The sequence below is a fragment of the Thalassophryne amazonica genome, chromosome 16, assembly GCF_902500255.1.
Source record: "Thalassophryne amazonica chromosome 16, fThaAma1.1, whole genome shotgun sequence".
In the NCBI taxonomy this organism is placed as follows: domain Eukaryota; kingdom Metazoa; phylum Chordata; class Actinopteri; order Batrachoidiformes; family Batrachoididae; genus Thalassophryne; species Thalassophryne amazonica.
The window spans coordinates 54193642-54206840 of NC_047118.1; the positions used below are offsets into that span (position 1 = coordinate 54193642).

The window sequence follows — 13199 nt, forward strand, 5'->3', positions numbered from 1 at the left end:
TTATATAGCGCCAAATCACAACGGAGTCGCCTCAAGGCGCTTCACACAAAACAATTCAGAAAACAAAATAAAATTAATTAAAAGATTTTAAAAAGTAAAAAGCATAGTAACATAATATGCCAATATGCTAGCCATACAAAAGGGAAAATAAGTAAGTCTTAAGTCTGGACTTGAAAGTCTCCACAGAATCTGACTGCTTTATTGATGCAGGGAGATCATTCCACAGAATGGGCACGATAAGAGAAAGCTCTGTGACCTGCAGACTTTTTATTCACCCTAGGGACACAAATAGTCCTGCATCCTGCTTACGCAAAGCCCAGGTCGGTACGTAGGGTTTAATTAGATCAACTAGGTAGGAAAAAAGAATGAAAGAAGAATTATGTCCCTGTTGAGTAAACATCTCACAGCAGTTGGGGATTTCAAGAGCACCCTCGGAGAGTGAGTCTCTGTATTATCCGCTCAAATTCAAAGTATTAAAATTAACAGTGCAGGAGAACAGTCAGCAAAAGCAGACAGTGACTTATTCTAAAATATAAAAAGTAGTAAGTCCTGTTTAGACTCTGAGGCACAGTTGGTGCTGGTGCTTAAACCTGTTTTCCATAACGTGAAGCAGATGAGCGTTAGGACTTCCCCTGGATGGGATGCCAGAAACCTGTAAGTGCTTACAGCTGGGTGGAGTGAGAAAAAGCAGTTGACGTGACAAAGCCACAGACAGGTAGAGCGAATCACAAACAGGTCTACATATTTTGATCCACTGAACCATCCACTCTGTACAAGTAGTTGAGATTTACTTGCTGTAATTCCTGCATTATCCACCAGAGCTACACCCCATGGTTATTTATTTATTTATTTTTATCGTTGATTAATCAAAAAAATTGATTTGCTGTTAGTAGCATAAAATATTTGAAAATTGATAAAGAATGTCAGTGTTTCCCAGAACACACGATGATGCCTTCAACCCTCTTATTTTTGTCCAGAGCCAAGACATACATTTTTTTTTTAACTATATGGATTTGAATGACGTGCGATTACACCAACCCTCGTGCGCATGCGTGAGTTTTTTCACACGTGTCGGTGACGTCATTTCCCTGTGGGCAGGCCTTGAGTGAGATGTGGTCCCGCCCTCTCGGCTGAATTCCTTTATTTCACACGCTGCTCGAGACGGCGCGCGTTGCTTTATCAAAATTTTTTCTGGACCTGTGAGGAATATCCGAGTGGACACTATTTGAGAAATTAAGCTGGTTTTCGGTGAAAAGTTTAACAGCTGATGAGAGATTATGGGGTGTTTCTGTCGGTGTAAGGACTTCCCACGCAGCGGGACGTCGTGCAGCACTCCCAGGCGCTGTCGTCGGCCTGTTTCGACCTGAAAACATCCTAATTTAAGGCTTAATTCACCCAGGACGTCGTGAGAGAACAGAGAAGATTCAGAAGAGGCCGGCGTGAGGACTTTATGCAGACATTCCACTGTTTAAGTTTCATTTTGTAATGAAAGACGTGCGTGCAAATTCGCCGAGTCGTTTCCGTGACGACTCGGCAAATCTGTGTGCGCCGCGACAGGAAAAACACCTCCGTGTTGAAAACCATTTGTAAAATTCAGGCAGCTTTTGATGGCTTTCAACAAGTGAGTAACTGAGAAATTGTTTAACAGGTTGGGCATGTTCCAACTTACCCGTTAAGGTTTCCAACGGAGGTGTTTTTCCTGTCGCGACCCCCCACAGTCGGGTCCAGCCCAACATGCGACTCTGCACGCACGTTCTTTCATTACAAAATGTCCGTTAACAATGGAATGTCCGAATAAACTCCTCATGCCGACGACTTCTGAAAGTTCTCTGTTCTCTGACGACTTACTGGGTCAACAGAGCCTGAAATGTGGAAGTTTTCAACTTGAAACGGCGAGACGCTGCCGCCTCGAAGCGCAGATCGCCGTCAGGCGCCGTGGGCCATCCTTAAAGTGACACTACCAGACCAAAATCTCTCATCAGCCATTAAAATTTTTACCGAAAACCAGCTGAATTTATCAAATGGTGTCCACTCAGTTGTGCCTTACAGTTTTGAAAAAAATTTGATCAAACAAAGCAGCAGTCTCTGAGCCATTCCTAAACAATGAAAAAATCGACGAGAGGGTGGGCGACTCCTCACTCAGACTGCCCAGAGGCGAATGACGTAACCGACAGGCGTGAAAAAACTCGCATGCCCACGAGGGTTCAAGAATGACTGATGTAATCACACGTGATTCAAATCCATATGGTTTTTGAAAAAAATAATAAGGTCGGATACTTTTCTAATACGTAGACCTCATATTGTTTACTTCCAGATAAAAGTCCAGAAACTAGCAAAATACACCAGCGTGTATTAACATTTAAACTGAAATCAGAGGATTTTGATTTTTTTTTTTTTAAATGACTCAAAATGTTTAATTCATTATCACAATAAGTGTTGATTTGTTTAATCATCATTGTCTTCTTTCAGCTGCTCCCATTAGGGGTCGTCACAGCAGATCAGTCATTTCCATCTCACCGTTTCCTCTGTATCTTCCTCTGTCACACCAACCACCTGCATGTCCTTCCTCACCACATCCATAAACCTCCTGCCTGGTGGCTCCAACCTCAGCATCCTTCTTCCTGTATACCCTGGGTCCCTTCTTTGCACATGTCCAAACCATCTCAATATCGCCTCTCTGACTTTGTCTCCAGACCGTCGCACCTGAGCTGTCCCTCTATGTATATTCCTAATCCTGTCCATCCTTGTACTCCCAAAGAGAACTGCAACATGTTCAGCTCTTTTTGTTACTGCCACCATCTTTAAGCCATAGCTGGTCTCAGTACTGTCTTGTAGATTTTCCCCTTCACTCTTGCAGATAATGTTTGGTCACAAATCACTCCTGCCATCTTTCTCCACCCTGGCTGCACTCTTTTCTTCACCTCTCTACTACACTCTCCATCGCTTTGGACAGTTCACCCCAAGTATTTAAACTCATCAACTTTCACCACCTCTACCTCTTGTAACCGCATTATTCTGCTGGACTCCCTCTCATTTACACACATGTATTCAGTTTTGCTCGTACTGACTTTCATTCCCCTTCTCTCCAGAGCATATCTCCACATCTCCAGGCGAGTCTCAACCTGCTCTCTACTCTCACTACAGATCACAGTATCATCTGCAAACATCATAGTCCATGGAGACTCCTGTCTGAATGAATCTGTCATTCCTACTGCACATCTCACCCCTGTCACACTGTCCTTGCACACTGCACTCACATACTTTTCTGTCACTCTAGACTTCCTATGTACAATACCACAACTCTTCTCTTGGCACTCTATCATAAGCTTTCTCTAAATCCACAAACATACAATGTAACTCCTTCTGGCCTTCTCTATACTCCTCCAGCAGTACTCTCAGAGCAAACATTGCATTTGTTGCACTCTTTCTCTGCATGAAACCATATTGCTGCTGACAGATCACCTGTTTTCTAAGCCTAGCTTTGACTACTCTTTTGCAAAACTTCATGCTGTGGCTGATCACCTGTATGCCTCTGTAGTTACTGCAGCTCTGCACATCACCCTTATTCTTTAAAAATAGGAACCAGCACACTTCGCCTCCACTCCTCACACATCCTCTCACTTTCCAAGATTTTATTCAACAATCTAGTTAGAAACTCCACTGCCATCTCTCCAAGACATTTCCATGCCTCCAACTGGAATGTCATCTGGACCAGCTGCCTTTCCACTCTTCATCCTCTTCATAGCTGCCCCCATTTCATCCTTACTAATCTCTTGCACTTCCTGATTTGCTCTCTCCACATCTTCCAGCATTTTCTCTCTTATTTTCTTAATTCATCTGCTCCTTAAAATATTCCCTCCATCTTTTAAACACACTCTCCTGGTTTGTCAGTGCATTACCATCTGCATCTTTTACTAACCCTAACCTGCTGCACATCCTTTCCAGCTCTGTCCTTTTGCCTGGAAAATCGGTACAAATTTTACAAACCACCATCCTATGCCACCTTGCTGCATTCTCTCCTACCACCACCTTGCAGTGTCCTATTTCTTTTAACTTGCATCTCCTACAAAGAATGTAGTCTACCTGTGTGCACCTTCCTCCACTCTTATGTCACCCTGTGCTCCTCCCTTTTCTTAAATTAGATATTCACCACAACCATCTCTTTCATGCTTGGGCACACTCATCACCTCATCTAACTCACTCCAGAAATCTTTCTCCTTTGTTTCGCAACCTACCTGTGGGGCATATGCACTGATGATATTCATCATCACTTCTTCAATTTCCAGCTTTATTAAGTTAGTAGTTGAACAATCGAGTAATCATTGCAGCTTGTGAAAACCCTCAAATTAAAGAGGGAAATCGTCACTTTGAGGTCATATTCATCATGGGTTTTATCTCTATTGCAGTAGATGACAAGCAGATAATTGTATTTAAATCTTTGTGCGCTGAGTGGGAAGTGTTCCATTTCCAACTTGTGGACTTCTCTTTCATTAGGGTTCAAAGCAGAGTGGATGGCTGTGAAGGATGAGCAGCTATATGTCGGTGGTCTCGGGAAGGAGTGGACCACCATCACAGGCGAGTTTGTCAACAACAACCCAGAGTGGGTCAAAGTGGTGGGCTTTCAAGGGGATGTGAGGCACGAGAACTGGGTTCCCAAGTACAAACTGTTAAAATCTGCTGCAGGAATAGAACCTCCAGGTGAGAGTCTCAACTGACAGCCTTGATTGTGATGACTGCAGGTGAACCCATTTCCTTTCTCATCTTTCAGGTTATCTCATCCATGAGTCCGCTGCATGGAGTGACACCCTGCAGCGGTGGTTTTTCCTCCCTCGGCGTGCCAGCAAGGAGCGCTACGAGGAGGCAGCAGATGAACGGCGTGCCACAAACCTCGTCCTCAGCTGCTCCTCCGACTTTCAGGACATCACCGTGAGCCGAGTTGGTCCACTTAATCCCACTCACGGCTTCTCCTCCTTCAAGTTCGTCCCGAACACCGACGACCAGATCATCCTGGCACTCAAGTCAGAAGAAGATGCTGGAAACATCGCCACGTACATCACAGCCTTTACGCTGGATGGACGCATCCTTTTACCCGAAACGAAGATCGGGGACGTGAAGTACGAGGGGTTAGAGTTCGTATAGGATGGTGTCTGGTTACTGAATGTGCTTCAGTTTTGTTTACAAAGAGCTCGCTGCTTCCTCGTCAGTGATGTGTAGCACATGAAGGACAACCATGTCATCTTACATCGATGGGTCCAGACTCTAAAATGTGTCTCTGTTTGGGTGTTCAAAGAACAAAGTAGCAGCTCGTGTCGTTGTGGATCATCTCATCCTCAGGCCGCGTGTGGCTCTCTGACGTACTGTAGCCTTTATTACAATGAATGTACAAAAACACTGATCAGATACTCTTTTACTTCATGAAGCAGTAATTTTCATGCACATAATCATTCACAGGAGGTCAAAGGTTGATCTTGTGGCTCCTTGGCAAACAGTGGAAGGGAAGAAATCAGGTTTTTAATGTACATAAAATTATTTTAATGATTGTTTAAAAGCTAAATCACACTGTGACGTTTTTGCTGGTGAAGTAAAATATTGATGACTAATTTCTGAGTTTATACATTTCTTTTATGTATGTCTCATTAAAAAAAAATCACTGGAGCAGTTACGTAATGTCCTGTTATTGTGGTCTGGGTGAGAGTGAAACTTAAGGAAACCTGCAAGTATGAACTTGATTCTTCTTATCCAGACAGTCAAAAGAGATTCTTGATATTTGCTGCAGGCATAGAGGTACGTTAACAATCAAAATGACTTTATAGCCATAAGGAATTATCATGATACTTCATCCTGTAATTATTCAAAGAATTTTGCTAAAAATGCTGACATTTAGTGTTTAGTTAACAAATTTAGAATGCATTTTTTAAATATCACTGTAATTAGTGTTATTTAGTATTCATAATTTTATGATTGTTTAATTGTCTCGAATTTAATTAAAAGCTGTTGCCAAAATTTTCTAACTTTTGTTGGTATGTAAAGAATTGTTCAGTCAAAAACATTTGTGACATTTAGACCATTTACTGTTCAGTTTAAACATGATTACGATGGTTTAGAGCTGTTTAATAAAAGAACTGCTAAGATCTGCTTTTAAAAGCCATTTAAATCACCCTTCAAAAGTACAGGGTGAACACAAAAAACTCCTTGGTTTCAAATATTTATAATATCAAAAGTTACATGAATAATTTTACAATTTTTGAAGAAAAAAAAAGTTGTTTCTGCAACTGTAGATACCAAAATTGTCAAATTATTCATGTAACATTTGATATAAATATTTGTAACCAAGGAGTTTTTTGTGTTCACCCCTGCATTTTATACAAGTCTGTCTTTGAAAAGAACAGATTAAAAGCACAAAATCTGTCCCAAACTAAAAGTATCCTGCCTTGTTTTGAAGGTGCTGATTGATTGATTGATCGTTTATTTAGTCCCCATGGGGCAATTCAGGTGCAGTCAGCAGTAAAAATGACATTCATAAAACCCACATCCTACAAATTCATAAAAAAAACCATAAAAACACAGCAGAATAAATATATAAAACAAGAGCCCAGAAATAAGGTGCGAGTCAGTATAGACTTAAGTGCAACAGTAAGTCCTTAGGTGTTATTTAGGAGAGCAATGGCTGTGGGAATAAAAGAGTTTTTTAGTCTGTTGGTTCTGCCCGAGGGCAGAAACTTAAATTGTGGGTGCAGAAGGTGTGCAGAATCGGCCATAATTTTCCTGGCTTTTGACACAACCCTTGTTTTAAAAAGTTCCATAATGTCCGTGCACTGAGTTCCCATAATTTTACCACATTCCTTGACAATATTACAAAGACGATTGCGATTCTTAAGGTTCAATAGGTTAAGCAAACACAGGAAGGAAAAGGTTAACACAGACTCCACAAAGCAACTGTAGAACATTTTCAAGAAGACACCATCTACATTATAATTCCTAAGTTTTCGCAGAAAGTGCATTCTCTGATGAGCTTTACTGCACACTGCATTAACCTGCAATTCAAAGGATAATTTATTGTCAATTTGGGTGCCCAGATACTTATAATTCTCAACAATATCTATGGGCTTCCCATCAATGGACATATGATTCAGAACAGGTGGTGTTTTCCTGAAATCAATGTGCATTTCTTTGGTTTTATCCACATTTATATGTAGAAAAGATGAATGGCACCACTCTAAAAAGTCCAGCAAGACCAAACTATGGTCTGTGGAGTCATCACCGTGCAAAAGGGACAGGATGGCTGAATCATCTGCATATTTTATGATGTGATGATTATCATGTTGGCTTTGACAGAGATTAGTATAAAAAACAAACAACAAAGGAGATAAAATGCAGCCCTGAGGGACTCCAGTGGATGATACAACAGCATTGGAGAGAGTTTCATTAACTCTGACTCTCTGCGATCTGTTTGGTAAAAAGTCAATAATCCATAAGATTAGGCCAACATCAATATTCATGTCTCTTAATCGTTCTGCTAATACATATGGTTGTATGCAGTTAAAAGCAGAGGAGAAATCAATAAACAACATCCGAATAAAGGTATTTGCACCTTCAAGATGCTGCAAAGCCAGATTGAGTAAAGTGGAGATCGCATCATCCACGCCCCTTCCAGATCTGTATGCGAACTGGAGTGGGTCTAACACTCCCTGTGTTTGTCTTAAAAGCTCCTCTTTAACAATTTTCTCAAAAGTCTTCATAACAAGAGATGTTAGTGCTATAGGCCTGTAGTTGTTCAGTTCTTTAGGTGACTTATTTTTTGGTATTGGAACAATTGTTGAGGATTTCCAAAGGGAGGGTACTGTGCGGAGTTCCACTGAACAAGAAAAGATGTGGCAGAATATATCAGCCAATTGCTCTGCACAGTTTTTTAGTACCCTTCCCCCAATACCATCAGGCCCTGAACTTGTCCTTTCCTTAACACTTTTAAGGTGCTTAAGGACCACACCTCTATCAATGGGTAAGTTAATGTTGCTGGGCTCATCATTCTGAAGGACACACAAATTGTGATTAAAATTCAGGACATTAAATCAGTTATAAAAAGTATTCAATTAATTTGCAAAGACCACATCTGAAGGAAACAGGTTAGTGCTCAGAACACCAGAGCTTGATTTTGATTCCATACCTAACAGATTTCATTCCCTTCCAAGATAAACGAAGATTTCCTGAGGTAAAAAGGCTTTGCACTTTGTTCTTATGGTCATTTCTAGCTCTTTTAATATTTATTTTGACCTCTTTCTGCAATATGTGATACATAGACATATCCCCTCCTTCAAAGCATTTATTTCTCTGTATTATTGAGTCTCTAACATCTTTAGAGAACCAGAATTTGTTGTTTGAGAAGGAACGAAATGATCTGCGAGGGATAGTTATGTTTTCACAAAACGAGATGTAGGCAGACACTGTTTCTGTAAGTTCATCAAGATCTTTGCAGTTGTCTTTAAAAACATCCCAATCTGTGCAGTCCAGGCACTCCTGGAGGCACTGAATGGAATCTGCGTTCCACACAGGCGCTGTGCGTCTCTCTGCTTTGACTCTCTTAAAGAGAGGTTGGTAATAGGGCACAAGATGAATGACGTTATGGTCGGACGACCCTAGTGGTGCTCTGCGGAAGGATCTATATGCGCCTTTGATTAACCCAAAACACATATCGAGGCATTTTGTGCGTCGTGTGGGGCAAGTTACATATTGTTCAAACCCTGGAAGTGATTTACTAGGGTTACAATTATTAAAATCTCCCATGATTAAATTAGGCGCATCTGGAGAGATACCCTGGAATTTGCGCACAGTGCGTGTAATCATCCGCGCAGCTACGTCAGCATTCGCCTTTGGATGAATGTAAACAACAGTAACAAACAGCTGAGGGAATTCCCTAGGGAGGTGGAACGGGCGCAAAGACACTGACAGGAGTTCGATGTTCTCCGTGCACACAGACTCCCTCACAATTCCGGTCTTGCACCAATTTTGATTCACGTACAGGCATACTCCACCCCCGAGTGACTTACCGGTCACTTGGGAGTCCCGATCGAGTCTGAGTGGCTGTCCAAACTCAGCTAAATCCAGCTCTGAGTTTACATACTGGTTCATTAGCCACGTTTCCGTGAGCGCGATGAGGCAAGAGTTTTTATATTCCTCCAAGAAGTGCACATTGGCTCGTAGCTCATCGATTTTACTCCGTAAGGACTGGGAATTAGATAGCATTATCGTAGGAAGGGGAATTCGACGCATCCCCTCTCTTTTTAGCCACTGGCGAACTCCACCACGTGCTGGAAGAACAAGGTGTGGTCTAAACTGGTTTTAGGAATGTTCTGGATCTGTCTTGAATTAAACAAATTTGATCTTATCAGTCAGTTACCCAATGGCAGTTAGATCTATGTCAGTGACACCTGGGGTTCTGAATCCTTGTTAGATCATGTTGTGTCTACAGAAGCCTGTGACAGTGCTATCAGAGATATGAATGTGTGTTATAACTTGACAGATGCAGATCATGATCCAGTTGCTTTATTTTGACAGTTGAAGAGATATCTACTCTGACGAATATTACCAATAGTTACACCCCTAGACTGAACTAGGAAATTCTTCCTGAATGACCTATGTGATGACATTGATATAGCCAGACAATGCATGCAGCTATATGCTCAAGGGAATATGATCCTGCGCAAATTTCATATATGTAAATATGTGAAATGAACCTTGTTTTGTTCATACTGCTCTCCTATGTACACAGCTCAGCTTTGGTGGAACAACCAGAAATCATCTATAAACAAACTGTATGTCCTATCATAATATTCTTTAATTATTCAATGGATTTTCCAAATATGAGTACAAGTACACTCTGCACAATCTTGGAAATACATTGTTGTCAGGCTGTGATCATGAATTTGGTATATCGGTTCATGCAGCGCTTAGACAAGTCTGTGAATCCAATCATATGTGCTGTTCTTGACACCAGCTTAAATATAGGTCCACGATTGGGGCCCACTGGTTACGGATGTTACATACAAACTTTTCTGTACAATTTTGTAACTGCCCGCATATTGACCCATGTACATATCATGTATAGTAGTGTTCAGAATAATAGTAGTGCTATGTGACTAAAAAGATTAATCCAGGTTTTGAGTATATTTCTTATTGTTACATGGGAAACAAGGTACCAGTAGATTCAGTAGATTCTCACAAATCCAGCATTCATGATATGCACATTCTTAAGGCTATGAAATTGGGCTATTAGTAAAAAAAGTAGAAAAGGGGGTGTTCACAATAATAGTAGTGTGGCATACAGTCAGTGAGTTCGTCAATTTTGTGGAACAAACAGGTGTGAATCAGGTGTCCCCTATTTAAGGATGAAGCCAGCACCATGCTTTTCTCTTTGAAAGCCTGAGGAAAATGGGACGTTCAAGACAATGTTCAGAAGAACAGCGTAGTTTGATTAAAAAGTTGATTGGAGAGGGGAAAACTTATACGCAGGTGCAAAAAATTATAGGCTGTTCATCTACAATGATCTCCAATGCTTTCAAATGGACAAAAAAACAGAGACGTGTGGAAGAAAACAGAAAACAACCATCAAAATGGATAGAAGAATAACCAGAATGGCAAAGGCTCACCCATTGATCAGCTCCAGGATGATCAAAGACAGTCTGGAGTTACCTGTAAGTGCTGTGACAGTTAGAAGACGTCTGTGTGAAGCTAAGTTACTTGCAAGAATCCCCTGCAAAGTCCCTCTGTTAAACAAAAGACATGTGCAGAAGAGGTTAGAATTTGCCAAAGAGCACATCAACTGGCCTAAAGAGAAATAGAGGAATATTTTGTGGACTGATGAGAGTAAAATTGTTCTTTTTGGGTCCAAGGGCCGCAGACAGTTTGTGAGACGACCCCCAAACTCTGAATTCAAGCCACAGTTCACAGTGAAGACAGTGAAGCATGGTGTGCAAGCATCATGATATGGGCATGTTTCTCCTACTATGGTGTTGGGCCTATATATCACATACCAGGTATCATGGATCAGTTTGGATATGTCAAAATACTTGAAGAGGTCATGCTGCCTTATGCTGAAGAGGACATGCCCTTGAAATGGGTGTTTCAACAATACAATGACCCCAAGCACACTAGTAAACGAGCAAAATCTTGGTTCCAAACCAACAAAATTAATGCCTCGCAGATGTGAAGAAATCATGAAAAACTGTTATACAACTAAATGCTAGTTTAGTGATTCACATGATTGCTAAAAAAGCAGTTTGAACATAATAGTTTTGAGTTTGTAGTGTCAACAGCAGATACTACTATTATTGTGAACACTCCCTTTTCTGCTTTTTTTTTTACTTATAGCCCAATTTCATAGCCTTAAGAGTGTGCATATCATGAATACTTGGTCTTGTTGGATTTGTGAGAATCTACTGAATCTACTGGTAACTTGTTTCCCATGTAACAATAAGAAATACTCAAAACCTGGATTAATCTTTTTAGTCACATAGCACTACTATTATCTAAACACTACTGTAGGTATGTACTCTTGAGTCTGGAATAAAGTCATTATTTATATTATTATTATTATTACTTATTATAACTAATCAGTGAAATTAGTGCATTTGTAAACTTTTCCTCTTTTGCTTGTCAGACTGTTAAATCAGTAGTTTGAAATGCTGACGCTTGAGAACACAAAGGGTGGGTGTTGTTGCTCTTCTGTGTCTCTGGAGGACAGTCTGCAAAATTTAACCTGTTCAGTAAGTCCTCCTCTGGGAGGTCATCAGTAAGTTTTGACACAGATCGCTTGCATGACCTTGGGTGACCTCTGCCTGTGTCTACTGTTGGCAAGCAAACAGAGGTGCAGTTCTATGAAGGATCGGTAAGGTTGTCTGGCTCTGAGAGTGCTGCCGAGGGCCGCGTGGAGATCTACAATAACGGGAGGTGGGGCACAGTTTGTGGCGATGGCTGGGACCTGGCCGAGGCCCAGGTGGTGTGTCGACAACTGCAGTTCCCTGGAGCCAAATCTGTGCAAACTGGAAAAGACTATGGAATAGGTGCATTTTACTTGCATTTAATGACCACCAGGGGGCAGACATGTATAGAAAATCAAACTAGTCAAGTTGAAACAAATCAGTGAGCTGCCTGGTATGTGACAACACAAAAATTAAGACAGCAATTAAAAAAAAAAATAAATATATATATATATATATATATATCAATCAATCAATCAATTTTTTTATATAGCGCCAAATCACAACAAACAGTTGCCCCAAGGCGCTTTATATTGTAAGGCAAGGCCATACAATAATTATGTAAACCCCAACCGGTCAAAACGACCCCCTGTGAGCAAGCACTTGGCTACAGTGGGAAGGAAAAACTCCCTTTTAACAGGAAGAAACCTCCAGCAGAACCAGGCTCAGGGAGGGGCAGTCTTCTGCTGGGACTGGTTGGGGCTGAGGGATGAGAACCAGGAAAAAGACATGCTGTGGAGGGGAGCAGAGATCGATCACTAATGATTAAATGCAGAGTGATGCATACAGAGCAAAAAGAGAAAGAAACAGTGCATCATGGGAACCCCCCAGCAGTCTACGTCTATAGCAGCATAACTAAGGGATGGTTCAGGGTCACCTGATCCAGCCCTAACTATAAGCTTTAGCAAAAAGGAAAGTTTTAAGCCTAATCTTAAAAGTAGAGAGGGTGTCTGTCTCCCTGATCTGATTGGGAGCTGGTTCCACAGGAGAGGAGCCTGAAAGCTGAAGGCTCTGCCTCCCATTCTACTCTACAAACCTAGGAACTACAAGTAAGCCTGCAGTCTGAGAGCGAAGCGCTCTATTGGGGTTGATAGGTACTACGAGGTCCCTAAGATAAGATGGGACCTGATTATTCAAAACCTTATAAGTAAGAAGAAGAATTTTAAATTCTATTCAGAATTAACAGGAAGCCAATGAAGAGAGGCCAATATGGGTGAGATATGCTCTCTCCTTCTAGTCCCCGTCAGTACTCTAGCTGCAGCATTTTGAATTAACTGAAGGCTTTTTAGGGAACTTTTAGGACAACCTGATAATAATTAATTACAATAGTCCAGCCTAGAGGAAATAAATGCATGAATTAGTTTTTCAGCATCACTCTGAGACAAGACCTTTCTGATTTTAGAGATATTGCGTAATGCAAAAAAGCAGTCCTACATATTTGTTTAA

At 41.1% G+C, this 13199-nt stretch overlaps 1 protein-coding gene and 1 long non-coding RNA gene across 4 annotated transcripts in view; one reads left to right on the forward strand and one right to left on the reverse strand.

The window, feature by feature from the left end:
- cant1a (calcium activated nucleotidase 1a) overlaps positions 1–5600 on the forward strand; it is a 25374-nt gene extending 19774 nt beyond the window's left edge. For all 3 annotated transcript variants that reach the window (XM_034189702.1, XM_034189700.1, XM_034189701.1), the window contains exons 3-4: positions 4495–4698; positions 4769–5600. In XM_034189702.1, the coding sequence (XP_034045593.1) occupies positions 4495–4698; positions 4769–5139 (575 nt within the window). In that variant the 3' untranslated portion in view covers positions 5140–5600. The remainder of the gene's footprint in view (positions 1–4494; positions 4699–4768) is intronic.
- LOC117527386 lies at positions 5546–13199 on the reverse strand. The gene is made up of 3 exons (XR_004565515.1): positions 13188–13199; positions 8350–8351; positions 5546–5632 (listed from the first exon to the last, which is right to left on the reverse strand). It is a non-coding gene; the product is annotated as an uncharacterized LOC117527386 (long non-coding RNA).